This window comes from Oncorhynchus clarkii, chromosome 14, assembly GCF_045791955.1.
Source record: "Oncorhynchus clarkii lewisi isolate Uvic-CL-2024 chromosome 14, UVic_Ocla_1.0, whole genome shotgun sequence".
In the NCBI taxonomy this organism is placed as follows: domain Eukaryota; kingdom Metazoa; phylum Chordata; class Actinopteri; order Salmoniformes; family Salmonidae; genus Oncorhynchus; species Oncorhynchus clarkii.
Window position 1 is genome coordinate 10,205,153 of NC_092160.1, and position 27,612 is coordinate 10,232,764.

The following is a 27,612-nucleotide window of genomic DNA, read 5'->3' on the forward strand; positions in this document are numbered from 1 at the left end:
CTGTACTAGAGGTCATTTGTAGACAGTAAATAAAATAGTGATCGGGGAAAGAAATCCATACAGTACATATGGCAATATTTTTTTGGGACGATATTATATAGATAGTTGACTCCAATTTGTGCTACTGTAGGTAGCGTTAGCTAGCACTAGTCGGCTGTACCTGCACCAAAAATCTGGTATTTTTCATCCTGTAGCTTGTTCTCCATCTTCCTTTTAAATATTGCGCCGAAAGTGTTTTCAGCTCTTTTGTTTCTCCTGACTGATCAAAACAAATTGTCTCGTGATCTCTCGTCTCTCTCCAGCAGACATATAGTGAGATTTTTTTTTTAAAGATCCAATCGCAATAAGATCGCAGTATAGGATCTCAATACCTAAGTATCGAAGATCCCCACCTAAGTATCATGATAATATCGTATTGTGAAGTCCCTGGCAATTCCCAGCCCTAGTAAATAAGACTTTTTTAGGAATATATATATATATATTATTTAAAGCATTAATGGACAACATATGAGCTTTAGGAAACATTAGCTTTAGGCAGGACCGTTTTCTAGGAATCTCGGTGTGAGTACGTCCTTTTCTCTCAGCTGGTTTGAAATATGCACCGTCACATTCTTCAGGCCTTTGTTTATGTACACATCGATCCATCCATGTGTTAATACACACATGGGCAATAAGAAAAAAGTCGTAACGACAGAGTCGTAGCGTGTTTGTCTGAAGATTGTGATCTCTGATTTAGGTTTAGCATAAGTAGAAGTATTAAAGAGAGTGATGTAGTATACTTAGACCCTATACTCTAGTTCTCTGTCATACTGAGAGGAATGTTTTGATCCCTTTAAAAACCTTTGACCACATCCCTTCCCCTCCAAATAACCTTGGACTCATACGAAACAATGATGTTATAACATTTTGGGGGGGAAGTTGATATTGAGTGCCAACATTGGCAAGGGCAGTTCATTCTTGAACAACAGCTGTTCAGACCCTCACAGTGAAACAAATCCGAACTCTGTGTACTTTTGATTGTGTGTGTGTGTGTGCGTGTGTTGTGTTCACGTGCATTTGTGTGTGTGTGTGTGTGTTTCTGGAGTCCACACAGGGAATTAGCCTTGTTGTGTAATTCCATTGACTGTCTGGATACTGTATGACTCAAGTAAAAGCTTCGCTGCAGATATCCGCTCTGAAAGAGAAAATGTAATGAACGTGTTTGCCTGGCGACCGGACTAAACCCCAGGCTGTCAGTACACAAGCTGCTTGGGGAGTAGAGAGTCAAAAGAAGGAAATCACTGCAGAGAGAATGACAGTGCTTCCTATGCTGAGTACCACGAGCAGCACCTATCAACAGCTTCAGCCAGGCCCACCCCCCCAACTGGGATTTTTAATCCACCGTTTCAACCTCTCCTTTTTGTCGCTCTTCCCTACAAATGTAATAATAGCATACAGAGCATCAACAAGATCAGAGGTCAATAAAAAAGTACATCTGCCCAAATAAGTGTTATAAGAAAGAGAGGAAGAGAGAGAGAGTCCCCACCAAGCTAGATATACTTATTGATCTGGAGGAAGTGCTTGTTGACATGTTGCAGGGCTCATCTGGGTCTGCCCGGTTCTCCCCAGTTGTGACTGACCCGTCTGGCTGGCTGAGGTGCACAGCTGCTCCCCATGCCCCCCCTCTCATATGCCTCCCACCCACCCCACTCTAACACACTCACATAGCTCATCACTACCAGACCAGACCAGTATCCATCCAGAGCCCTACTCTACACGGACTGCACCGGAAACAACCCCCACCCCTCCCATCCCAAACTCTGACCCCTGCACAGCAGAGCACCACTTGCATAAGAACCAGCAGCAGAGTAGACCAGAACATGGACTGTACTGACTCAGGGGAAAAACTCCCAAGGAATTTGTCACACCACTAGTAAGTCAGACTGTAGGATTCTTGGCTGTAAATAGAGGAATGGTGTAATTTGCTTGACTGTTAATAGAGGCATGGTGTAATTAGGTTGACTGTAAATAGAGGCATGGTGTAATTAGGTTGACGTAAATAGAGGCATGGTGTAATTAGGTTGACCGTAAATAGAGGCATGGTGTAATTAGGTTGACTGTAAATAGAGGAATGGTGTAATTAGGTTGACTGTAAATATAGGAATGGTGTAATTAGGTTGACTGTAAATAGAGGCATGGTGTAATTAGGTTGACTGTAAATAGAGGCATGGTGTAATTAGGGTGACTGTAAATAGAGGAATGGTGTAATTAGGTTGACTGTGAATAGAGGAATGGTGTAATTAGGTTGACTGTAAATAGAGGCATGGTGTAATTAGGTTGACTGTAAATAGAGGCATGGTGTAATTAGGTTGACTGTAAATAGAGGCATGGTGTAATTAGGTTGACTGTAAATAGAGGCATGGTGTAATTAGGTTGACTGTAAATAGAGGCATGGTGTAATTAGGTTGACTGTAAATAGAGGAATGGTGTAATTAGGTTGACTGTGAATAGAGGCATGCTGTAATTAGGATGATTATATACAGGCGTGGTGTAATTTGGTTGACTGTAAATAGAGGCATGGTGTAATTAGGTTGACTGTAAATAGAGGCATGGTGTAATTAGGTTGACTGTAAATAGAGGCATGGTGTAATTAGGATGATTATATACAGGCGTGGTGTAATTTGGTTGACCGTAAATAGAGGTATGGAGTAATTAGGATGACTATATACAGGCGTGGTGTAATTTGGTTGACCGTAAATAGAGGCATGGTGTAATTAGGTTGACTGTAAATAGAGGCATGGTGTAATTAGGTTGACTGTAAATAGAGGAATGGTGTAATTAGGTTGACTGTAAATAGAGGCATGGTGTAATTAGGTTGACTGTAAATAGAGGCATGGTGTAATTAGGTTGACTGTAAATAGAGGAATGGTGTAATTAGGTTGACTGTAAATAGAGGCATGGTGTAATTAGGATGATTATATACAGGTGTGGTGTAATTTGGTTGACCGTAAATAGAGGCATGGTGTAATTAGGTTGACTGTAAATAGAGGCATGGTGTAATTAGGTTGACTGTAAATAGAGGCATGGTGTAATTAATTGACTGTAAATAGAGGCATGGTGTAATTAGGTTGACTGTAAATAGAGGCATGCTGTAATTAGGTTGACTGTAAATAGAGGCATGGTGTAATTAGGTTGACTGTAAATAGAGGCATGGTGTAATTAGGGTGACTGTAAATAGAGGCATGGTGTAATAGGTTGACTGTAAATAGAGGCATGGTGTAATTAGGTTGACTGTAAATAGAGGCATGGTGTAATTAGGTTGACCGTAAATAGAGGCATGGTGTAATTAGGTTGACTGTAAAATAGAGGCATGGTGTAATTAGGTTGACTGTAAATAGAGGCATGGTGTAATTAGGTTGACCGTAAATAGAGGCATGGTGTAATTAGGTTGACTGTAAATAGAGGCATGTTGTAATTAGGTTGACTGTAAATAGAGGCATGGTGTAATTAGGTTGACTGTAAATAGAGGCATGGTGTAATTAGGTTGACCGTAAATAGAGGCATGGTGTAATTAGGTTGACCGTAAATAGAGGCATGGTGTAATTAGGTTGACCGTAAATAGAGGCATGGTGTAATTAGGTTGACCGTAAATAGAGGCATGGTGTAATTAGGTTGACCGTAAATAGAGGCATGGTGTAATTAGGTTGACCGTAAATAGAGGCATGGTGTAATTAGGTTGACCGTAAATAGAGGCATGGTGTAATTTGTTGTTTACTGTAAGACAACAATGAAGTGACACTTTGAAATGCGCAGTGTGTATTAATGTATCCACTGAGTGTGTTAGCCAATGTGTGTGTGTGTGTGTGTGTGTGTGTGTGTGTGTGTGTGTGTGTGTTTTACAGGTCAGGTCAGCCTACCGGCCCCTCTTCTGCTTCCCTCTGGGGACACACACCTTCGCCACACTGGGAAGTCACTCATCCTCACCTGCAGGTATGACACATATTCACACACACACATAAACAAGCACACACACATACCCACAAACAAACACACACACATACTGAACCAACAAGTTCCCCAACAGAAAATATGTTTTAACTTACAGATGTAGGATCTTAATTTGAACCAGTTTGCTACAGCAGTAAAATAATCCCGCAGCAACAGGAAATGTGAATTATTATGTGGATTATAATTACTGGACATTTTTGTAGGGGTTGATACATTTTTCTTAAGGCAAAATCAAGTCTGAAATTTCAAAGTGGAAATGACAAATACATTACACATTTTAAATGTCCTGCATTGCAGGAAAGTTCTCATGCAACAGGGTGATGAAATTAATATTCTACATCTGTACTCTATAGGGCCCCATCACAAGAGTCAGGAGTTGTTCCTGCCCACACAACCAGACAAGGAAATACTTGTTTTTTACAACTCTGGGGTTTTCTCAGTTAGGTCATATGGACAGAACAAAAAAGTGTAAATGCCTTTTAAAATAGGCCGTTCCTTTTGATGATAGAGGTACGGGAGATAATCTTAACTCCCTGGCAAGCCTTACATCAAAAATCCAAACGGTTCATGCCAACACCCCTCCCCTGTCATTTATTAGCTCCTGGTCCTGCTCCAGTGGTTGGCTGTTCTCTGGACTGCCATTAGACAGCTAGGTCAGGATAAAGTAAGGAGAGGGAATGTAAAAGGGACTGCTGGAGCATCAAGACCGTCAGACCACAGAGGCAGCTAGGCAGTTACACTCCCGGCCAGGAACAGTGTGGTCCCCATTTATCAATCTGTTCCAAATTCCTCCGGGGGGCCGATGGGACCCCTGTCTGTCTGAAGTGCACACATTTGTTAAGCGTTTAGAGAGCCTTGCATCATTTTCTAGACACTTCAGGAAAGCTACCCCTGTTTTCCTAATGCAACACTTCCCTCCAAGGCCATGTGCTAAAAAGTCCCCGACTGAAACTATGGTTTCTAACCTCTTGATGAGAGTTTGAAGTTGCTTGACCCAAGGCGCTGTAGGTAGAGGCAGTGGTATGCAGCGAGAAATTGTTCAAGATCCTCTGGGATCGCGTTTAATGGGACCTTAAAAATGGCATTGTTTGGAATATGTGTTATTTGAACACATCATCCAAGAGACCCCAGCCATGTCCTCATGTGCAAATCCAAGTTATCAAGATGACTCCAGATTATTGGAAGGGCCTTTAAACACTTTCCAATAAACATAATCTGAGAGGTCCTGAGGGGAGGGGCTGGACCTAATCAACTGGCAACCGGAACAAAATGGTGTGACACTGGAAAAATTCCCACAGAATAATTATTGCAAACCATTCATCTATTTATTTTCCTGAGAATATCCACTATCAAAAAACAGAAAAGGCAAATAATCAGTCAAATCAGGTCAAAGTTTTACACGGATTTGAATGTTTAAATAAAAGTTTGATGGATTCTTAAAACTAGAATCCTTAGTTGCTACATCCATTTTTGGACTTAATTAATTATATATAGCCATTGATTCTTGAAGAATATAACTTATACATGCCTCACGAGTTTAGTTAAACTGTTGTACCCCATCAGAACCCAACATATAATCTTGTTTTAAACAATGTACATGTAAACAAACACTGTATCTTCTAAAACTACCATTTTGATATCATGGATGGTCAGTCCTTGCATCCCTAGCTCTGTCTATGAATTTAAAAGAGGTTACATTTTCTCCAGGCTGAGTGACGGCATTGTTATTGTTTCAATTAAGGATTCCAGCTTTAAGAGCTTGTGCCTGTAACATTTGAGAGTATGTTTGTGTGCATAAATCAGGTGAGACAATGAAGGATTCCAGCTTTAAGAGCTTGTGCCTGTAACATTTGAGAGTATGTTTGTGTGCATAAATCAGGTGAGACAATGAAGGATTCCAGCTTTAAGAGCTTGTGCCTGTAACATTTGAGAGTATGTTTGTGTGCATAAATCAGGTGAGACAATGAAGGATTCCAGCTTTAAGAGCTTGTGCCTGTAACATTTGAGAGTATGTTTGTGTGCATAAATCAGGTGAGACAATGAAGGATTCCAGCTTTAAGAGCTTGTGCCTGTAACATTTAAGAGTATGTTTGTGTGCATAAATCAGGTGAGACAATGAAGATATTTGACTTGGTGATGCTGCTGACCTGAGGGTGATGACCCAGAACCCTAGTGGGGGTAGAAGGGTAATAAGAAAGGGATGATGCAGGTGGTCTGACTGACCCTCTCAGACCCTCAGTACTTTGTCGCTTGACTTACATGTTGCCCTTAACCACAGATCTAGAATCCGATTTCCCTACCCTCAATCCACATTTGAACCATTAGGGACACTAAATAATATCTGATCCTCTATCAGTTCTTAGGGCTTACTTCTGCTGTGTCTTTATCAGAGGTGCCGCCCAACTGCACTGGAGGCTGCCCTGGCGGGACGTCACCTCGGAGGGGGTGCGCGTGGAGGAGTGTGAGCCCCAGCTGCACGCCCACTGCAGTAAGTTGCTGGTGAGCCACCTGAGCCCCAACGACACGGGCCTCTACAGCTGCAGGTACACCCAGCCCTCCGCCGACTTCAGCTCCACCTACATCTACGTCAAAGGTGAGTCCCACTTTAAACTGTTCAGACATTTCCCAATGGTATAGCCCCTTTCATACAATGCTGTATATGCAGCAGGTTTTACATACAGTATAAAGTGTATGCTGACAGAGTAAATCATCATTGTTGAGTTCTTTAATGACATTCTTGAATGAAGTAGTGCCCTGCTCGGGCATGAATTTTAAGCCCAAGCCCTACCCATGCCTGCGACGTTCAGGCCCTACCCAGGCCCGATTGCTTATGCCAAATTTTAGGGCTGGACTTACCTGAACGCGAAATAAGAAATAACTTCCTTTGTTAGAATCCGTTAGCCGTCTCTGTCTGTTCTCCCCCTCTCTGCGCTGCTCGCTCTGCATGCGCTCTGTGCATGGCTCTGCTTGTGTGAGTATCCATAGCAATGCCTCTGCTTGCTGTTATGCTCAATGACAAGACAGAGAGCAGTTAGCTGTAAACTAGCTACTTTTTCTCCCTCTAAACTCCGATAAAACTCAAGGAACATAACTTTTTCTGTTAAAATATTCTCTCATGTGGACTCGGTCAATGTTCTGGTGTTATATTTGATGAGGTTCAAGCACTTCTGACACCATGATATGTACTTTGAAGCAAAACACGAGCAATTGGCTCAGCTTCAAAATGTTAATGATCAGTTTAGTGATACCCGAGCCCTACCCGTACCTTAGTAATTGATGAAAAAACAGGCCCTTCCCAGCCCTAACCCGTTGTATAATGTCGGGCCCATCGGGCTCAGGTCGGGTAGCAGAGCTATAGCGTAAAGTACATAATTAGCCAATAGCTCCCAGCGTGTGAAAGTTGATATGAAAAGGATCTCCCTTTGTGATTGAAATAGTTTGTTGGATTCTGTTCATTTTAACGCCGATAAGGACTTTTTTCACTCCTGATCTGTATGGGTTTTTTTTCCATATTTTTCATTACAGTTGGTTTGTTTCAGAACAGCATAAGTTCAACAAACTCCCTCTAAAAAGCAGGGGGAGATTTTAAATGGGCCAACGCCTACAGTGCAGTACGGTTTAAACTGAGACAGCTATTAGAACAACAGAGGCTCTTAAGGGCCAGGCTAGAACCATGGTCACTGAGCAGCCTGACATCTTCCTGCAGGATACAGGAGCTGGAAGCCAGCCAGTCTTTCAGGAAAAAAGACAGAATAAGATAAAAAAAAATATATATATATATAAATAAAGGAGAGGCTCCATCCATTCCATACCTCATTTAGCAGACAACAACAGCCATATCTCTCCACATGTTGTAAAGAGGATGGTTTGTAATTACACATATATGACTGTATGTTGAGAGGGGATTTTTTATTTTAAGGAGTCTAGTCCAAGCCATACAGAAGGAACTGAGTTGTGCCTCTAACAGAGAGAAAGGCTTCCCCCCACTTCCTGACTCCTTCTGGGACAGGGAAGGAGAGTGTATCGCATTGGAAGCCCTTGTCATTGGCTATTATTTCCGGCTTCTGTTTTTCCAGTCAGTCTCTCCTGGAGCCTCGCACGACACCAGCTATGGTCTCTCCCATGTTACAGGCTTAGTCCTCCCTCAAAATTTGGAGAATGTCCTCTACGAAACAGACAAACTGCACGTACAAACACTTGCAAATAGCTCCTTAGTGAGAGCATTGCAAGGCAACACTAAATACCTTAAAACATTACCATAGTTGAGATTGCCATCAGTGTCCCTTCATAAATGTCAAGGTCTTAGTCTGAGGGACTGTGGTGGGGATCGGTCTCATGGAACATCTGGGCAGAAAGATAAGAATGACAAGCCTGACGAATAACCTTTTCTGGATGAAACAAACAGTGAGTTCCTTTCTATCTCTTTCTGGACATATATTTTTGTCCAGGACATCTTTTTGTCCAGCTCCTGTGATGTGTGTGCACAAATGTTTCTTAATATCTGGCCTTCAGAACAGATGCTGATATTTCGAGTGAACTTAAAATTGCGATGCAAAAAGTACTAGACTCCATAGGTTGAGGTCCTAGCCTAATTCCCTGGCTGCTCTCTCTGCCTCCTCTGGCGATCTGACAGCCTGGTAGCCCCGTGTTTAGTCTAACCAGGCCTCTTTCAAAGACTTTCAACTGTTTATTAGATCATTTTCCATATTTGTTTTACAAATACTAGTCCATTTTATCACGCCAAAACAGCTCAGCCTCGCACAAATCACTCAAGTATTTGTGTAACAGCAAAGTTCACACAGCAGGTCTGTGAAAGAACAGTCAGAGAGGCATTGGATGCCTGCCCTGGTGAAAAAAACTGGAGCTGTGATAGAGCTATCATAGCTATCTCCACCCTGTTTCTTTATCCAAAGCTGCACCTAGCAGGAGGAGCGGTAGGGGGTTTGGAGAATGAGCTGATCTCACTAGTCGGGAGATTCTGTTTGATCTCTGTGTGAGATAGATGGCCTGACATTACCCTGACTCTACTGAACTTAAAAAACAGATTTTAAAGAATCCTTTTCCACCTTACTTTTGTTGTTGTTGTTGTTGGTACTTTTACCCCTTTTTTGTGATATCCAATTGGTTGTTGCAGTCTTGTCCCATCGCTGCAACCCCCTGATGGACTCGCGAGAGGCGAAAGTTGAGAGCCATCTGTCCTCCGAAACACGACCCTGCCAAGCCACACTGCTTCTTAACACATTGCTTGCTTAACCCGGAAGCCAGCCACACCAATGTGTGGGAGGAAACACTGTCCATCTGGCGACCGTGGTCAGCTTGCAGGCACCCGGCCCGCCACAAGGAGTCGCTAGAGCTCGATGGGACAAGGAAATCCCGGACGGCCAAACACTCCACTAACCCGGACCAATTGTGCGCCGCCTCATGGGTCTCCCAGTCACGTCCAGCTGTGAGACAGCCTGGGATTGAATCCGGGTCTATCGTGATGCCTCAAGCACTGCGTTGCAGTGCCTTAGACAGCTGCGCCACTCGGGAGGCTCACCCCTACTTTTAATAAAATACAGCTAATTAAATTAATTAAATTCATAGAGTAAATATTGATATTCTCTTTCATTTATTCTACAGATCACCAGCATCCGTTTGTGGAGCACCATTTCCCCATTCCATACACCTTGTTTACATACAGACATGAGGCCACCCTAGTGATTCCCTGTAGAACAACTTCTCCTGACCAGATTGTCACTCTTGAAGGGGTAAGACTTTTTATGACTGTTAGTTTCTGTATTCACATTCTTCATTCACATGCTCTTTCACAAGAGAGCAAATGTCAGCATTTATTATGATACTAACCAATGTTGACCAGTTGTACATGCTATGAGACAGTATGGGCATCAGACTGATTACTTTACCAGAGTGTACCTTTTTCTGAAAAAGAAGTCTGCCATTGACGTCACTAAAGTCAAGATCGCAAAGAGACATGATAAACACAGGCGCTCTGCACTATGGGCATCTTTGGAGTTCTCACACCCATCAAACGGTAGGCCACTCAAGCATTCGGGAACAGATAGTGGCCACAGAGAGGGGAAGCTCAGGGGCAGGAGAGGGAGTCATCCTGTCTGCTTCCTGCTAAGAACAGGAAGGTCCTCCAATATATTTTTTCTGCAGAATACAATCTCTATCTAAGTATAGAAGACCTGTTATAAACATCTTGTCCAGGAAATGCTGGTCTAAAAAACAATACAAACAGTGGCTTGCGAAAGTATTCACCCCCTTGGCATTTTTCCTATTTTGTTGCCTTACAACCTGGAATTCAAATGTATTTTTGGGGTGTTTGTATCATTTTATTTACAAAACCTGCCTTCCACTTGAAAGATGCAAAATATTTTTTATTGTGAAACAAACAAGAAATATTGCAAAAAAACTGAAAACTTGAGCATGCATAACTATTCACCCCCCCAAAGTCAATACTTTGTAGAACCACCTTTTGCAGAAATTATAGCTGCAAGTCTATTGGGGTATGTCTCTATAAGCTTGGCACATCAAGCCACTGGGATTTTTGCCCATTCTTCAAGGCAAAAACTGTTCCAGCTCCTTCAAGTTGGATGGGTTCCGCTGATGGACAGCAATTTTAAGTCATACCACAGATTCTCAATTGGATTGAGGTCTGGTCTTTGACTTGGCCATTCCAAGACATTTAAATGTTTCCCCTTATAGCACTCAACTGTTGCTTTAGCAGTATGCTTAGGACCATTGTCCTGCTGGAAGGTGAATCTCCGTCCCAGTCTCAAATCTCTGGAAGACTGAAACAAGTTTCCCTCAAGAATTTCCCTGTATTTAGCGCCGTCCAACATTCCTTCAATTCTGACCAGTTTCCCAGTCCCTGTCGATGAAAAACATGGTGTTCTCGGGGTGATGAGAGTTGTTGGGTTTGTGCCGGACATAGCGTTTTCCTTGATGGCCCAAAACTCAATTTTAGTCTCATCTGACCAGAGTACCTTCTTCCATATCTTTGTGGAGTCTCCCACATGCCTTTTGGTGAACACCAAACGTGTTTGCTTATTTTCTTCTTTAAGCAATGGCTTTTTTCTGGCCACTCTTCCGTAAAGTCCAGCTCTGTGGAATGTATGGCTTAAAGTGGTCCTATGGACAGATACTCTAATCTCCTCTGTGGAGCTTTGCAGCTCCTTCGGGGTTATCTTTAGTCTCTTTGTTACCTCTCTGATTAATGCCCTCCTTGCCTGGTCCATGAGTTTTGGTGGGCGACCAAAATGTAACAAGTTATTTTTTTCATTTCACTTCACCAATTTGAACTATTTTGTGTATTACATGAAATCCAAATAAAAAGTATACTTAAATTACAGGTTGAAATGCAACAAAATAGGAAAAACGCCAAGGGGAATTAATACTTTTGAAAGGCACTGTATCCAGTCAAAAACAACAGGCCGGGGCCTCCCAAGTGGCACAGCGGTCTAAGGCGCTGGATCGTAATTGGATAGTAGTTGGATAACATGAAATTGTGGAGAAAAAGGGGGTAGAATTTAAAAAACAACAACAATAGGCCGATGATGCTCCTGAGGAAGGTTAAGTGGTTTTTAATAAACTATAGGAGGAAATCTCTCTCGAAGGAGCTGGGTGTAGGGTACTGGGTCACAGTGACCAAGCTCCTTGTCTTATTACATTATCCTATAACACGAGACGGCCTTCCTATAAATGATGTGCATCAATGAACAGTCAATGAACAGTCTTCTGCTGCATGTTGACATGATGCCAGACCTCATACGTCTTATTCGGATGGCAAAGTTAGTGGGCTGTGTGACCTCCCTGCTACTGGAAGATCTTTGGCATTTCTCCTTCCTTCCTCCCTACTTCCTTCCTTCCCCTCTCGCTCCTCTCCCAGCAGCATAACACTTGGCTGGAGAACAAACAACTGCAGTGGTAGGCCTTGGCCACGTCTATCCATTTCATCCCTTGTTCAAAGTCAACAGTGCTCCGTGCATCGCTGTGTGGATAATTGCGATAGTGACACTCCATAAAACCATGAAAATGAATTAGAAGTTGGTTCTAATGGGCTGTCATCTCCAACTGAGCTCATTGGAGTGTGGAGTTTCATATCAAAGCCAGTTGCCCACATCGTATTTTAGTCTGACTGGCTGAGTGCTTTTTAAAGACTGCAGAACTAGAAGTGTGACTAAACATATAAGCCCTTTGACAAACACTTTGCTACCTGTCTCTTCTTTCAGCTGCCACCCTTATCAGAGGAGATAGAACAATGGAAGGAATGGGACCCCAAAATAGGCTTTGTGATCCCATATGGTCCCTACGAATCCTTTCGTCTCCTGACCTGTGTTACCAGCATCGACGGCCAACAGGTCCAGTCGCAGTACATCCCTCTGAGGCAAAGTGAGTAACTTCTCCTTTTCTAATTGAGCTTTTAACCTTGTATTGCAGTGAGCTAAATCAGGGTTACACAGAGTGTTTCTTGGTAGTCTAAAACAAATGTACTTTGACACAAAAGTATACACCTCACGCACATGTTTATGGGCTTAAAAAAAGAATACTCCTGTACCATGTCAGATATAGAGTTGAAATAAAAATAGCATCCCAATATTACACTTGATATACACTACCGTTCAAAAGTTTGGGGTCACTTACAAATGTCCTTGTTTTTTGAGTTGCAAAATGAATAGGAAATATAGGTTAGAAATAATTATTTTTAATTGAAATAATAATTGTATCCTTCAACCTTTGCTTTCATCAAAGAATCCTCAATTTGCAGCAATTACAGCTTTGCTTACCTTTGGCATTCTAGTTGTCAATTTGTGGAGAGAAGCTTCCTGAAGCACCTCCCACAAGTTGGATTGGCTTGATGGGCACGTCATACGTATCATACGGTCAAGCTGCTCCTACAACAGCTCAATAGGGTTGAGAACTGGTGACTGTGCTGGCCACTCCATTATAGACAGAATACCAGCTGACTGCTTCTTCCCTAAATAGTTATTGCATAGTTTGGAGCTGTGCTTTGGGTCATTGTCCTGTTGTAGGAGGAAATTAGCTCCAATTAAGCGCCGTCCACAGGGTATGGCATGGCATTGCAAAATGGAGTGATAGCCTTCCTTCTTCAAGATCCCCTTTACCCTGTACATATCTCCCACTTTACCACCACCAAAGCACCCCCAGACCATCACATTGCCTCCACTATGCTTGACAGATGGCATCAAGCACTCCTCCAGCATCTTTTCATTTTTTCTGCGTCTCATGAATGTTCTTCTTTGTGATCCGAACACCTCAAACTTAGAATTGTCTGTCCATAACACTTTTTTCCAATCTTCCTCTGTCCAGTGTCTGTGTTCTTTTGCCCATCTTAATCTTTTCTTTTTATTGGCCAGTCTGAGATATGTATTTTTCTTTGCAACTCTGCCTAGAAGGCCAGTATCCCAGAGTCGCCTGTTCGCTGTTGACGTTGAGACTGGTGTTTTGCGGGTACTATTTAATGAAGCTGCCAGTTGAGGACTTGTGAGGCGTCTCAAACTAGACACTCTAATGTACACGTCCTCTTGCTCAGTTGTGCGCCGGGGCCTCCCACTCCTCTTTCTATTCTGGTTAGAGCCAGTTTACGCTGTTCTGTGAAGGGAGTAGTAGCGTTGTACGAGATCTTCAGTTTCTTGGCAATTTCTCGCATGGAATAGCCTTCATTTCTCAGAACAAGAATACACTGACGAGATTCAGAAGAAAGGTTTTTGTTTTCACTGGAATCAAACCCACAAATGCTGATGCTCCAGATACTCAACTAGTCTAAGGAAGGCCAGTTGTATTGCTTCTTTAATCAAGACAACAGTTTTCAGCTGTGCTAACATAATTGCAAAAGGGTTTTCTAATAATCAATTATCCTTTTAAAATGATAAACTTTGATTATCTTACACAATGTGCCATTGGAACACAGGAGTGATGGTTGCTGATAATGGGCCTCTGTACACCTATGTAGATATTCTATAAAAAATCTGCCGTTTCCAGCTACAATAGTCATTTACAACATTAACAATGTCTACACTGTATTTCTGATCAATTTGATGTTATGTTAATGGACAAAAAATGTGCTTTTCTTTCAAAAACAAGGACGTTTCCAAGTGACCCAAACTTTTGAACGGTAGTGTACATTACGGAAGACTGAAATGTAACAAAACTTTTTCACATAGAAACATCAGATTGTCTGAGGGTTTCTTTAAACAATGTTTATTAAGTATGAAAAATATTAGTAACATTCTACCCATGAAGCCACTCGGTCATGTGACTGCAGGAAAGGGCTACGAGAGACAGAGGAATTACTGAGGATGTTGATTCATTCTCACTGTGTCTTCCCTTCTAACTCTGCTTGCATAGCTAACTTCCTGAGGAACGTAAAGATCAACCCTGAACGTATCAAGCTGTTAGTGGGAGATACTCTGGTCCTCAACTGCTCTGCAGAGACCACCTTCAACGGAAGGATCAACTTCCAATGGGAGTACCCAAAGAGGATGGTAAGTTCTTAGTCATTCAACATCTTTTAAGATTGGTCAATTACTGGTCAATGTTTCAGGGTTGTTGATGAATGCCTTTGCGTCCCCAGGTCAATCGGAACCCCACAGTCAATAAGATCAGAGAGAATCCGGCTTTGATCACCAGGATGTACAAAGCCATCACCTTGTCCAACATCACCATGGACGACAGGGGCACGTACAGGTGCACGGCTGAGATAGGGAACGCTGAGATGGGGAAAAAGAAGCACGCCTCAGCCAAGGTCACCATCTACGGTGGGTCAGTGTTTTAGGAACTGGTACTGCGAGAAGGCCAGGTCTCACTGAGCTAAGGCAGAGACAGACATAACTCCATTGTAAGGGTCATCTTGGCCATTCATTGTGTGACCTCATTGATAGTACATTTATACTGTTGTTTTTCGACAGTCGTTTTAATGCTTTCATCATTGGTCTTCTCCCGTGTGATTTCAGAACATCCATACCTGAATGTGTCCTATAAGAATGAATGGGCCAGGAGAGTAGTCTACACAGAGGGTAGAAACAAGCTGATGTTTGAACCCAAGGTCAATGCACTGCCACCAACCGACACCATCGCATGGTAAGACTGAGTTCAGCTGCTGGGACTTTTCACTGCGTGTATTGTCAACTCCTGATGAATATAATAGCTCTGTTGTGACTATGTGCACTAAACTGAAGCATGTGAGTATTTGATTTGGGATATAAAGTTGCTCACTAATTATCATCACAACTTTCACATCAGTACATTATGATGAGGTGAACGTCTAAAGCAAATGTTGGTGTATCTCGTTCCCAGGTATAAGGATGGCGTCCTCATCAACGAGAACTCCACTTGTTACGAGTCTTCAGGCTACAACCTACTTATCAAGGACGTGAAGCAGAAGGATGCTGGGGTCTTCACCATCGCCCTGGGCAACAAGGAGAGAGGCCTCTACAGGAATCTCAGCTACATTCTGGTAGTCCGAGGTAAAGCTCCTTTTAAATCGCCACTCTATCCCATCCTATACCCCATTCCTTGTCCCTCCAAATGACTGGCCATCCTGAGGAAATGAAGCAATGGCCTGGACTTCTGCGTTTCGACCAACCTCGGCACATTGGGTTTAAGCCCCCGGTTGGTCCTGGCCTGCAGTATGACAGGAACCCAGCCTCTCTAGCTCCTCACGTACAGGTGCGCGGCTGAGATAGGGAACGCTGAGATGGGGAACAAGAAGCACGCCTCTGCCAAGGTCACCATCTACGGTGGGTCAGTGTGTTCGGAACTGGTACTGCGTGAAGGCAAGGTCTCACTGAGCTAAGGCAGGGACGGACATAACTCCATTGTAGGCGTCATCTTGGGCAATCATTTGTTTACATCCTCTTGATGTGTATGTAGCCCATCTGGCCCAGCACCACTTGTGTAAACAATCGTGTTTGGTACATTATATAGGGCTATTTGTGTACTTTATATGCTTTAGCAAAGACTGTTCAAACAAATATATTGTAATGATTGCCATGTAAATACTGAAGGTTGTCAACACCAGCAGTTGTAGAGGTGGTCGGTGTTATGTTCTTGAGCTTTGATCGTGTGTTGGATGGAGAGTCGGGGAGTGCAATCTGCCTGCCCTTAAGAACTCTGTTGAGAAACACGTGTGCCACTCAGATACTACTCCAAGCTGGCGACGGGGGGCAAAAGAATGCATAACAAAGTATTTCCATCCCATTCCCTGCACATTACCCAGGAATCCCCCTACCATGCCAAAGTGGAAAGATCAGCCCCCTCTCTCCCTCAAATAAATGTTATCTATGGACACTTGCTGCCCCGATTGCTCAACGCAACATAGGGTTGGAATGGCAAAAAAATGACCCACTCTCACAGACAAAAACAATGGAAGGAGAAATCAAGAGAGATTCCTGGGAACAGTTAGGCAACAATTTTAAACATCGTTCATCAAGCTTTTGAAGTTCAGTGCTTCAGATCTCAAATATTCAGCAGCCGGGGCTTGAACTGAGGACATTGCTGAGAGAAACCATGTTACGACTTCAGCCTCAGCCTCACCAATGCATGCAGGCATACAAACAAAACAAACACACACACACACACACACACACACACACACACACACACACATATATATATACACACACACACACACACACACACACACTGACTGGTTCACAATGATTAACTGATGGAAACATTTTCCTGGAGGTGGCATCCAGTCTGTCTGTGTCCGTCCACCAGTCAGTCTGGTGTTGATTACTGCTGTGTTCTCCCACACTGCTGATCCACTGACATCTGTCCCAGAGGCAGCAGGGTAGAGGTCAGGCTCTGAGGCACTCTGACACCCTGATGTGATGGACAACCACAGGGTATCAGGGCTATGCAATCACTCAGCCATTTTCAAGCACTTCAAAGCCCACTCTCTGAGGTTAGATGACAACTGGATGTTGATGGCACCTTTTTCATGATGACGGACCTCTATCTTTATAAAGACATTATGACCTCCAACAGCCAGGTAGAGTGTAAAGGTTAATGCAACAGTGTCTGATCTCTTTGTCTGTGTCTCAGTGAGGCCTATGATCTCAGAAGAGGAGGTGGCCTCGGTAGACGTCCAACCATACATGTTTGGCAAGCAGCACCAGCTAACCTGCACCGCCTTTGGAGTCCCCATGCCCGACATCACGTGGCTCTGGCAACCATGCCACCCTGACCCCACCGACAAAGAGTGAGTCACTGACACACCATCCTGGCCTGTTTATCCGGGGGTGGGGGGGAGGGGGGGGGTTAAATCATTAACTAAACTGTGAAGACCATTTTCTTTGAATTCTCCTACTGCATCAGTGCCGTTTAACCTTAACGCTTCCAGTAACACAATTCTGCATTCTTCACTTCTTGTTTTTCACTTTCACAACGTTCCTTCATTGGTAATGTACTTTCATTGTTTTTCTGTAAACCATAAGAATACCACAGACCTGGGAAGATACAGTGTCAAGGCTTTGCACAATCACAAGGCACAACTTCCAAGATCCAAAGCAATAAACCCAGAACTGAGATGAAAGTCCTATATTTTTTCCTCAAACACCCAGCCCGTGGATCAAAAGGATACTTAGTCACCAAGACCATCTGACTACAGTTTCGAATGACAGAAAGTTTCATGCAGAGAACAGAGATAGGTCACAGGGAGTGTTGTGTGTTTTCTCATCCAGGGGTCACTGTGCATTTCTAGTTATTTCTGTAGGTATGGTGAAACACTGCCTTGTCCACACTGCCTTGAGTTTTATTGTCCACTCTCGGGCCAGTATGAATAGACGTGATTGGTAAAGCAGACCAGCTTTGTCTTAGCCAGTGCACCTCCTGGTTATGTTTTGGATGAGTGTTTAGGTTTGTTGGACGCTGAGCTCAGCTGTCACAGCTGTACAGACAGACAGACAGACAGACAGACAGACAGACACACATACACACACACACACACACACACACACACACACACACACACACACACAAAGACAGACAGACAGACAGACAGACAGACAGACAGACAGACAGACAGAGAGAGACAAACAGACAGACACACATTAAGACAAACAGACAGACAGACACACATACAAAGACAGACAGACAGACAGACACACATTAAGACAAACAGACAGACAGACACACATACAAAGACAGACAGACAGACAGACGGACACACATTAAGACAAACAGACAGACAGACACACATACAAAGACAGAAAAAAAAAGAAAAGACAGAAAAAAAAAGAAATTCCACCAAATTATGGTGGAAAATAAGTATTTGGTCACCTACAAACAAGCAAGATTTCTGGCTCTCACAGACCTGTAACTTCTTCTTTAAGAGGCTCCTCTGTCCTCCACTCGTTACCTGTATTAATGGCACCTGTTTGAACTTGTTATCAGTATAAAAGACACCTGTCCACAACCTCAAACAGTCACACTCCAAACTCCACTATGGCCAAGACCAAAGAGCTGTCAAAGGACACCAGAAACAACATTGTAGACCTGCACCAGGCTGGGAAGACTGAATCTGCAATAGGTAAGCAGCTTGGTTTGAAGAAATCAACTGTGGGAGCAATTATTAGGAAATGGAAGACATACAAGACCACTGATAATCTCCCTTGATCTGGGGCTCCACGCAAGATCTCACCCCGTGGGGTCAAAATGATCACAAGAACGATGAGCAAAAATCCCAGAACCACACGGGGGGACCTAGTGAATGACCTGCAGAGAGCTGGGACCAAAGTAACAAAGCCTACCATCAGTAGTTTGCTAGAGATAAGTTTGCTAGAGATAATTTGGATGATCCAGAAGAAGAGTGGGAGAATGTCATATGGTCAGATGAAACATAAATATAACTTTTTGGTATAAACTCAACTCGTCGTGTTTGGAGGACAAAGAATGCTGAGTTGCATTCAAAGAACACCATACCTACTGTGAAGCATGGGGGTGGAAACACATGCTTTGGGGCTGTTTTTCTGCAAAAGGACCAGGACGACTGATCCGTGTAAAGAAAAACCTCCTTCCATCAGCAAGGGCATTGAAGATAAAACGTGGCTGGGTCTTTCAGCATGACAATGATCTCAAACACACCGCCGGGCAACGAAGGAGTGGCTTCGTAAGAAGCATTTCAAGGTCCTGGAGTGGCCTAGCCAGTCTCCAGATCTCAACCCCATAGAAAATCTTTGGAGGGAGTTGAAAGTCTGTGTTGCCCAGCAACAGCCCCAAAACATCACTGATCTAGAGGAAATCTGCATGGAGGAATGGGCCAAAATACCAGCAACAGTGTGTGAAAACCTTGTGAAGACTTACAGAAAACGTTTGCCCTCTGTCATTGCCAACAAAGGGTATATAACAAAGTATTGAGATAAACTTTTGTCATTGACCAAATACTTATTTTCCACCATAATTTGCAAATAAATTCATTAAAATTCCTACAATGTGATTTTTCTGGATTTTCTTTTCTAATTTTGTCTGTCATAGTTGAAGTGTACCTATGATGAAAATTACAGGCCTCTCTCATCTTTTTAAGTGGGAGAACTTGCACAATTGGTGGCTGACTAAATACTTTTTTGCCCCACTGTACAAAGACAACCAGACAGACAGACGCACATACAAAGACAAACAGACAGACAGACGCACATACAAGGACAGACGCACATACAAAGACAGACACGCATACAAAGACAGACACACATACAAAGACAGACACACATACAAAGACAGACACACATACAAAGACAGACACAAAACCAGATCATCTGTGTGAGTCTGGAGTCCAGAACTCATAGTCAAGCCAAGATGGCATAGCAGTTCAGACGTCTTTTGTCCTCGTCTTGTCGTGTCCTGTATATATATATATTTACAACTTTTTTCACATACATTTTATTTTTATTTTCCATCAACTCATCTTCAAAACACTCTCCTGCAACCCGCCTCACCAATTTATATTTATAAAAAAGTATTATTTACCTCAAATCTGTAATCCTCCAAGAAGCTAGCCAGAAACTCCAAGAAGCTAGCCAGAAACTAGCCAGAAGCTAGCCAGGAGCTAGCCAGAAGCTAGCCCAGAAGCTAATCAGAAGCTAGTTCAGAAGCTAGTTAGCTTCTTTACTGGCAAATCGTTAGTATTCAGCTAACCACGGTTTGTGGTCATCAGCTATCCTTTAGCTCGAAAATCTATCGCCAGTTTTGTACGGCGCAGCGCGGCTCGGAACGGAACGGAACATACCGGACCAATTTTTCTCTCCATGTCCCTGGATTTCAACTGCTCTCTGGACATTCATACCCGGATCTCACAGCTAGCTAGCTGCTATCCGTGTGACTTCTGGCTTTCGTCGATTCCGGAGCAAACATCAATTATTCCGGAGCTAGCCAGCTCCGTCAATCACTCCTGAGTTCCATCAATCACTCCTGGGCTGCAGTCACCTATCCGGACCCGTTTTACTGCCTACGCGGAGCCCCACCGGGCCTTCACAACTGGACTGCCGACGTTATCTACCTGAAGGAGATCCGGCTGGCTCCTCCGTCGCAACGTTACCTGAACGCCCATCTGCGGCCTGCTAACCGTTAGCTGTCTTACCTGCTGCTATCTGAATAGACAATCGGACAATTTATTTATTTTTATTATTATTATTATGTTTTCTTCTTGGGCCTCTATAACTATATCTATTGTTCTTATTTTTGTTGTTGTTGTGTGATTTGGATTAATCCCCTCTACCACACGGAACCCCACTAATCTACTGACGGAAAAAGAGGTGGCTAACAACAGACCTCCATCCTATGCTAGCTTGCTACCGATGGCCTGGCTAGCTGTCTAAATCACCGTGACCCCCAACCAACCTCTCCACTCACTGGACCCTTTTGATCGCTCGACTAAGCATGCCTCTCCTTAATGTCAATATGTCTTGTCCATTGCTGTTCTGGTTAGTGTTTATTGGCTTATTTCACTGTAGAGCCTCTAGTCCTGCTCACTATACCTTATCCAACCTATTAGTTCCACCACCCACACATGCAATGACATCTCCTGGTTTCAATGATGTTTCTAGAGACAATATCTCTCTCTTCATCACTCAATACCTAGGTTTACCTCCACTGTATTCACATCCTACCATACCTTTGTCTGTACATTATACCTTGATGCTATTTTATCGCCCCCAGAAACCTCCTTTTACTCTCTGTTCCAGACGTTCTAGACGACCAATTCTTATTGCTTTTAGCCGCACCCTTATTCTACTCCTCCTATGTTCCTCTGGCGATGTAGAGGTGAATCCAGGCCCTGCAGTGCCTAGCTCCACTCCTATTCCCCAGGCGCTCTCTTTTGACAACTTCTGTAACCGTAATAGCCTTGGTTTCATGCATGTTAACATTAGAAGCCTCCTCCCTAAGTTTGTTCTATTCACTGCTTTAGCACACTCTGCCAACCCGGATGTTCTAGCTGTGTCTGAATCCTGGCTTAGGAAGACCACCAAAAATTCAGAAATTTTAATTCCAAACTACAACATTTTCAGACAAGATAGAACTGCCAAAGGGGGCGGTGTTGCAATCTACTGCAAAGATAGCTTGCAGAGTTCTGTCCTACTATCCAGGTCTGTACCCAAACAATTTGAACTTCTACTTTTAAAAATAAGTCTCTCACCATTGCCGCCTGCTATAGACCACCCTCTGCCCCCAGCTGTGCTCTGGACACCATATGTGAACTGATTGCCCCCCATCTATCCTCAGAGCTCGTGCTGCTAGGCGACCTAAACTGGAACATGCTTAACACCCCAGCCATCCTACAATCTAAACTTGATGCCCTCAATCTCACACAAATTATCAATGAACCTACCAGGTACCTCCCCAAAGCCTTAAACACGGGCACCCTCATAGATATCATCCTAACCAACTTCCCCTCTAAATACACCTCTGCTGTCTTCAACCAAGATCTCAGCGATCACTGCCTCATTGCCTGCATCCGTAATGGGTCAGCGGTCAAACGACCTCCACTCATCACTGTAAAACGCTCCCTGAAACACTTCAGCGAGCAGGCCTTTCTAATCGACCTGGCCGGGGTATCCTGGAAGGATATTGATCTCATCCCGTCAGTAGAGGATGCCTGGATATTTTTTTTAAATGCCTTCCTAACCATCTTAAATAAACATGCCCCATTCAAGAAATGTAGAACCAGGAACAGATATAGGCCTTGGTTCTCCCCAGACCTGACTGCCCTTAACCAACACAAAAACATCCTATGGCGTTCTGCATTAGCATCGAACAGCCCCCGTGATATGCAGCTGTTCAGGGAAGCTAGAAACCATTATACACAGGCAGTTAGAAAAGCCAAGGCTAGCTTTTTCAAGCAGAAATTTGCTTCCTGCAACACTAACTCAAAAAAGTTCTGGGACACTGTAAAGTCCATGGAGAATAAGAACACCTCCTCCCAGCTGCCCACTGCACTGAAGATAGGAAACACTGTCACCACTGATAAATCCACCATAATTGAGAATTTCAATAAGCATTTTTCTACGGCTGGCCATGCTTTCCACCTGGCTACTCCTACCCCGGTCAACAGCACTGCACCCCCAACAGCAACTCGCCCAAGCCTTCCCCATTTCTCCTTCTCCCAAATCCATTCAGCTGATGTTCTGAAAGAGCTGCAAAATCTGGACCCCTACAAATCAGCCGGGCTAGACAATCTGGACCCTTTCTTTCTAAAATTATCTGCCGAAATTGTTGCCACCCCTATTACTAGCCTGTTCAACCTCTATTTCGTGTCGTCTGAGATTCCCAAAGATTGGAAAGCAGCTGCGGTCATCCCCCTCTTCAAAGGGGGGGACACTCTTGACCCAAACTGCTACAGACCTATATCTATCCTACCATGCCTTTCTAAGGTCTTCGAAAGCCAAGTCAACAAACAGATTACCGACCTTTCGAATCTCACCATACCTTCTCTGCTATGCAATCTGGTTTCAGAGCTGGTCATGGGTGCACCTCAGCCACGCTCAAGGTCCTAAACGATATCTTAACCACCATCGATAAGAAACATTACTGTGCAGCCGTATTCATTGATCTTGCCAAGGCTTTCGACTCTGTCAATCACCACATCCTCATCGGCAGACTCGACACCCTTGGTTTCTCAAATGATTGCCTCGCCTGGTTCACCAACTACTTCTCTGATAGAGTTCAGTGTGTCAAATCGGAGGGTCTGCTGTCCGGACCTCTGGCAGTCTCTATGGGGGTGCCACAGGGTTCAATTCTTGGACCGACTCTCTTCTCTGTATACATCAATGAGGTCGCTCTTGCTGCTGGTGAGTCTCTAATCCACCTCTACGCAGACGACACCATTCTGTATACTTCCGGCCCTTCTTTGGACACTGTGTTAACAACCCTCCAGGCAAGCTTCAATGCCATACAACTCTCCTTCCGTGGCCTCCAATTGCTCTTAAATACAAGTAAAACTAAATGCATGCTCTTCAACCGATCGCTACCTGCACCTACCCGCCTGTCCAACATCACTACTCTGGACGGCTCTGACTTAGAATACGTGGACAACTACAAATACTTAGGTGTCTGGTTAGACTGTAAACTCTCCTTCCAGACCCATATCAAACATCTCCAATCCAAAGTTAAATCTAGAATTGGCTTCCTATTTCGCAACAAAGCATCCTTCACTCATGCTGCCAAACATACCCTTGTAAAACTGACCATCCTACCAATCCTCGACTTTGGCGATGTCATTTACAAAATAGCCTCCAAAACCCTACTCAACAAATTGGATGCAGTCTATCACAGTGCAATCCGTTTTGTCACCAAAGCCCCATATACTACCCACCATTACGACCTGTACGCTCTCGTTGGCTGACCCTCGCTTCATACTCGTCGCCAAACCCACTGGCTCCATGTCATCTACAAGACCCTGCTAGGTAAAGTCCCCCATTATCTCAGCTCGCTGGTCACCATAGCATCTCCCACCTGTAGCACACGCTCCAGAAGGTATATCTCACTAGTCACCCCCAAAACCAATTCTTTCTTTGGTCGCCTCTCCTTCCAGTTCTCTGCTGCCAATGACTGGAACGAACTACAAAAATCTCTGAAACTGGAAACACTTATCTCCCTCACTAGCTTTAAGCACCAACTGTCAGAGCAGCTCACAGATTACTGCACCTGTACATAGCCCACCTATAATTTAGCCCAAACAACTACCTATTTCCCAACTGTATTTAATTTATTTATTTATTTTGCTCCTTTGCACCCCATTATTTTTATTTCTACTTTGCACATTCTTCCATTGCAAAACTACCATTCCAGTGTTTTACTTGCTATATTGTATTTACTTTGCCACCATGGCCTTTTTTGCCTTTACCTCCCTTCTCACCTCATTTGCTCACATTGTATATGGACTTGTTTATACTATATTATTGACTGTATGTTTGTTTTACTCCATGTGTAACTCTGTGTCGTTGTATCTGTCGAACTGCTTTGCTTTATCTTGGCCAGGTCGCAATTGTAAATGAGAACTTGTTCTCAACTTGCCTACCTGGTTAAATAAAGGTGAAATAAAATACATTTAAAAAAAAACACCGGGCAAGCCCGGGGCTCCTTCTCCATAGACATGCCTGCATCCTTTTAATTGACTCTGGCCCAAAATACAGTCATTTATCAAAGAAATGCAGCCCCAGAGAATTCCCCACTCATTTGTGGCTGTTGGCTCTGTGGGCGGGGAGAGAGGATATATTAGTCTCAGACTCCCCAAGCTTTTATAGAGCTGAACGGGACAGAGCGTGTGGTATGAGTGACGTGGGCGTGTATGTCGACCTGCTAGTGAACCTTTAACAACATGAACATTCCCTGAAAGCCAGAGCAGCCAGAACACAGTCAGTGACAGCAGGGGTTCTTTCTGAGGCGTAAAATCAGGCAAACAATGGGCCATTACCGCGGGATTATCAGGACCCAACACCGCTAGAAAAACACGTCTCTGGATGGCCTCACAACGGAGGGCCTGAATTATGTTACACTTCATGCGCTTTAACTTGACAAGTGCTTCTGTTAATTATCCATAATTATTGGATAAAAAACCCTCTCTTGGTATGCCAAATTTGTGACAGAAATAATGGCGGAGGGTCAAGCTGTGCCAAAGTGCCCCGTTTCTGCAGCCCTAAAGATAATCAACTCTGGCAATGGAAACAGTGGCTCATAAACGTTTGACGCTGAAAAGGGCTTGTTTTTTCAACAGCTAATGAGGGAGTGGCTTCAGACAGAGAAACAGCCCAGGCCAGCCACGGCCTGATTGGAGGCAGATTGAGCCAACTGTTTGTTTTATACAGTTCAGACCCACTTCAAGAACCTGTCACTGCAAATTGACCACTTATCATTTCAGGATGGGACCTCGTATAAATCACATATCACAGTCCCCTTGTGGTTGGGGAAGCGTAACGTCTGAGATATCATTTGGGAGTTAAAGAAAGAGTGATTGGGAGATGGGGAGAGATGAAGGGGGGTGGGTTTCTTTATCAGCAGCAGGGTAAGATGGTATCAGCTGTCCCTTGTTGACCCAATAAGGTTTGGGGAACAGGCTTATCTCCTCTGGCCAGAGAGTGGGGGGGGGGGGGGGGGGGGGGGGGGGGGGTTCCTGTTCGAGGTGACGCATAGCCAGCAGCATACCACCCTGCATCCCACTGCTGAATTGCCTCTGAAGCTAATCAAATCAAATGTTATTTGTCACATGCGCTGAATACAACAGGTGTATAACTTACCGTGAAATGCTTGCTTAAACGCCCCTAACCAACAATGCAGTTCAAGAAATAGAGTTAAGAAAATATTTACTAAATAAACTAAAGTTAAAAAAATCAAATAAAAAAGTAACACAAGAAAAGTACAAAACAATAATGAGGCTCTATACAGGGTGTACCGGTACTGAGTCAATGTGTGGGGGTACAGGTTAGTCGAGGTGAAAGCAGGATTGGTCCTGGTCAGTCCCTGGATGGGAGACCAGATGCTGCTGGGAGTTGTGTTGAATGGCCAGTAGGAGGCATTCTTTCCTCTGGTCTTAGAAAATATATAATATCCCAATGCCCCAGGGCAGTGATTGGGGACATTGCCCTGTGTAGAATGCCGTCTTTTGGATGCGATGTTAAACGGGTGTCCTGACTCTCTGTGTGGTCACGAAAGATCCCATGGCACTTATTGTAGGGGTGTTAATCCTGGCTAATTCCCAATCTGACCCTCATACCATCATGGCCACATAATCATCCCCAGCTTCCAGATATCTAATTTATTCCCCCTCCGCTCCACTGTAACTATTCCCCAGGTCGTTGCTATAAATGAGAATGTGTTCTCAGTCAATTTACCTGGTAAAATAAGGGATAAATAAAAAGCATAGCATTGGGCTTCCTGTCACACTGCAGTTTCATCCTGACCGCCTCGCTCCTTATCAGCCTGATTGTTCCCCTCAGCAGGCAGTCTGGTTTAACTGGGCTGTAGCTCACTGCACCCTAAAAGGCCATACAAAAGCTATGGTGTTAGTCAGAGCTTCTTAGGGTTTAATTCCTGCCGTTTCAAAGTGACACATTGTCAAACCGTTTGGACAGCTATCGCTGGTCCATATTATCAATCGATGGTCCATAGTATCATTTCCGGTTCCCACTAATTAAATACAGGAAATTATGTCATGGCCACACAGCATCCTGCTCTAACAGTCTCCTGTCCAATATTCTGTACTAATTTACAAAACTGAGTTCTTATTTTATGTAACCTGCAGCCGTTTCGTCTAGTTGAGTAATCACTGATTTCCTCTGTCCTATAGGTGCACCCTTTACACTGAGCCAATCCCAGTTCAAATGGACGATAAAGGGAACTACTCACACAACTGGATTGAGAGCATAAACAACCAAACTGAACTGGTGAAAGGAAAGAACAAGGTATGTATATAATATGGGTTTGATCTCATTAGATTTGTAACCTGGAACTGCTTAACATGGTACAACAATAATTCATGTGGGTGTACTTTTCATATATGAGTCAGGTTTGATAAATAAACTGTAATCTGAACAGAAATGTAAATGTCAATGACAAAATAGTTGTGCAAATTAAAAAAATATATATAATAATATTTCACCTTTATTCAACTAGGTAAGCTAGTTGAGAACAAGTTCTTATTTACAACTGCGACCTGGCCAAGATAAAGCAAAGCAGTGTGACACAAACAACAACACAGAATTACACATGGAATAAGCATGTACAACAATTACTTTGAGATGTACTGTGTGAGAAAGGGATTTAGAGTAAATGGCTATAGAGAGGGTCCGGAGAGACTAACACGGACGTGGAAATCTGCATGGCCGTTCTCTTTGAGATGGCAACATCTGAAAACAGTACATCGAGGCAATCCCCATCCTCATATTGGCAGTTCTAAAATGTTCTAGAATGATTCATTCTATCTGCATCACTTTAGACTTATGTAACTGTGACCAAAAGTTATGGAAGGAACATCAATATGTATAATGCAATTGTAGTACAGTACAGTCTGTACAGTACATTGTAAATACTGTTTATTTATACATTGTAATATTCAACATGTACAGAGAAAAAGCTATTTATAGTAAAATACATTTAGTGTATACCAGT

The 27,612-nt window shown here is 43.4% G+C and overlaps 1 protein-coding gene across 1 annotated transcript in view; it reads left to right on the forward strand.

The window, feature by feature from the left end:
* The window catches only part of LOC139366241 (vascular endothelial growth factor receptor kdr-like), a 77,870-nt gene that overhangs the window by 8,623 nt on the left and 41,635 nt on the right, over positions 1 to 27,612 (forward strand). Inside the window, exons 2-11 of the mRNA XM_071103507.1 lie at positions 3,882 to 3,969; positions 6,378 to 6,580; positions 9,610 to 9,737; positions 12,225 to 12,384; positions 14,362 to 14,498; positions 14,588 to 14,771; positions 14,967 to 15,093; positions 15,310 to 15,479; positions 17,062 to 17,218; positions 26,792 to 26,906. Of these exons, the coding sequence (XP_070959608.1) occupies positions 3,882 to 3,969; positions 6,378 to 6,580; positions 9,610 to 9,737; positions 12,225 to 12,384; positions 14,362 to 14,498; positions 14,588 to 14,771; positions 14,967 to 15,093; positions 15,310 to 15,479; positions 17,062 to 17,218; positions 26,792 to 26,906 (1,469 nt within the window). The remainder of the gene's footprint in view (positions 1 to 3,881; positions 3,970 to 6,377; positions 6,581 to 9,609; positions 9,738 to 12,224; positions 12,385 to 14,361; positions 14,499 to 14,587; positions 14,772 to 14,966; positions 15,094 to 15,309; positions 15,480 to 17,061; positions 17,219 to 26,791; positions 26,907 to 27,612) is intronic.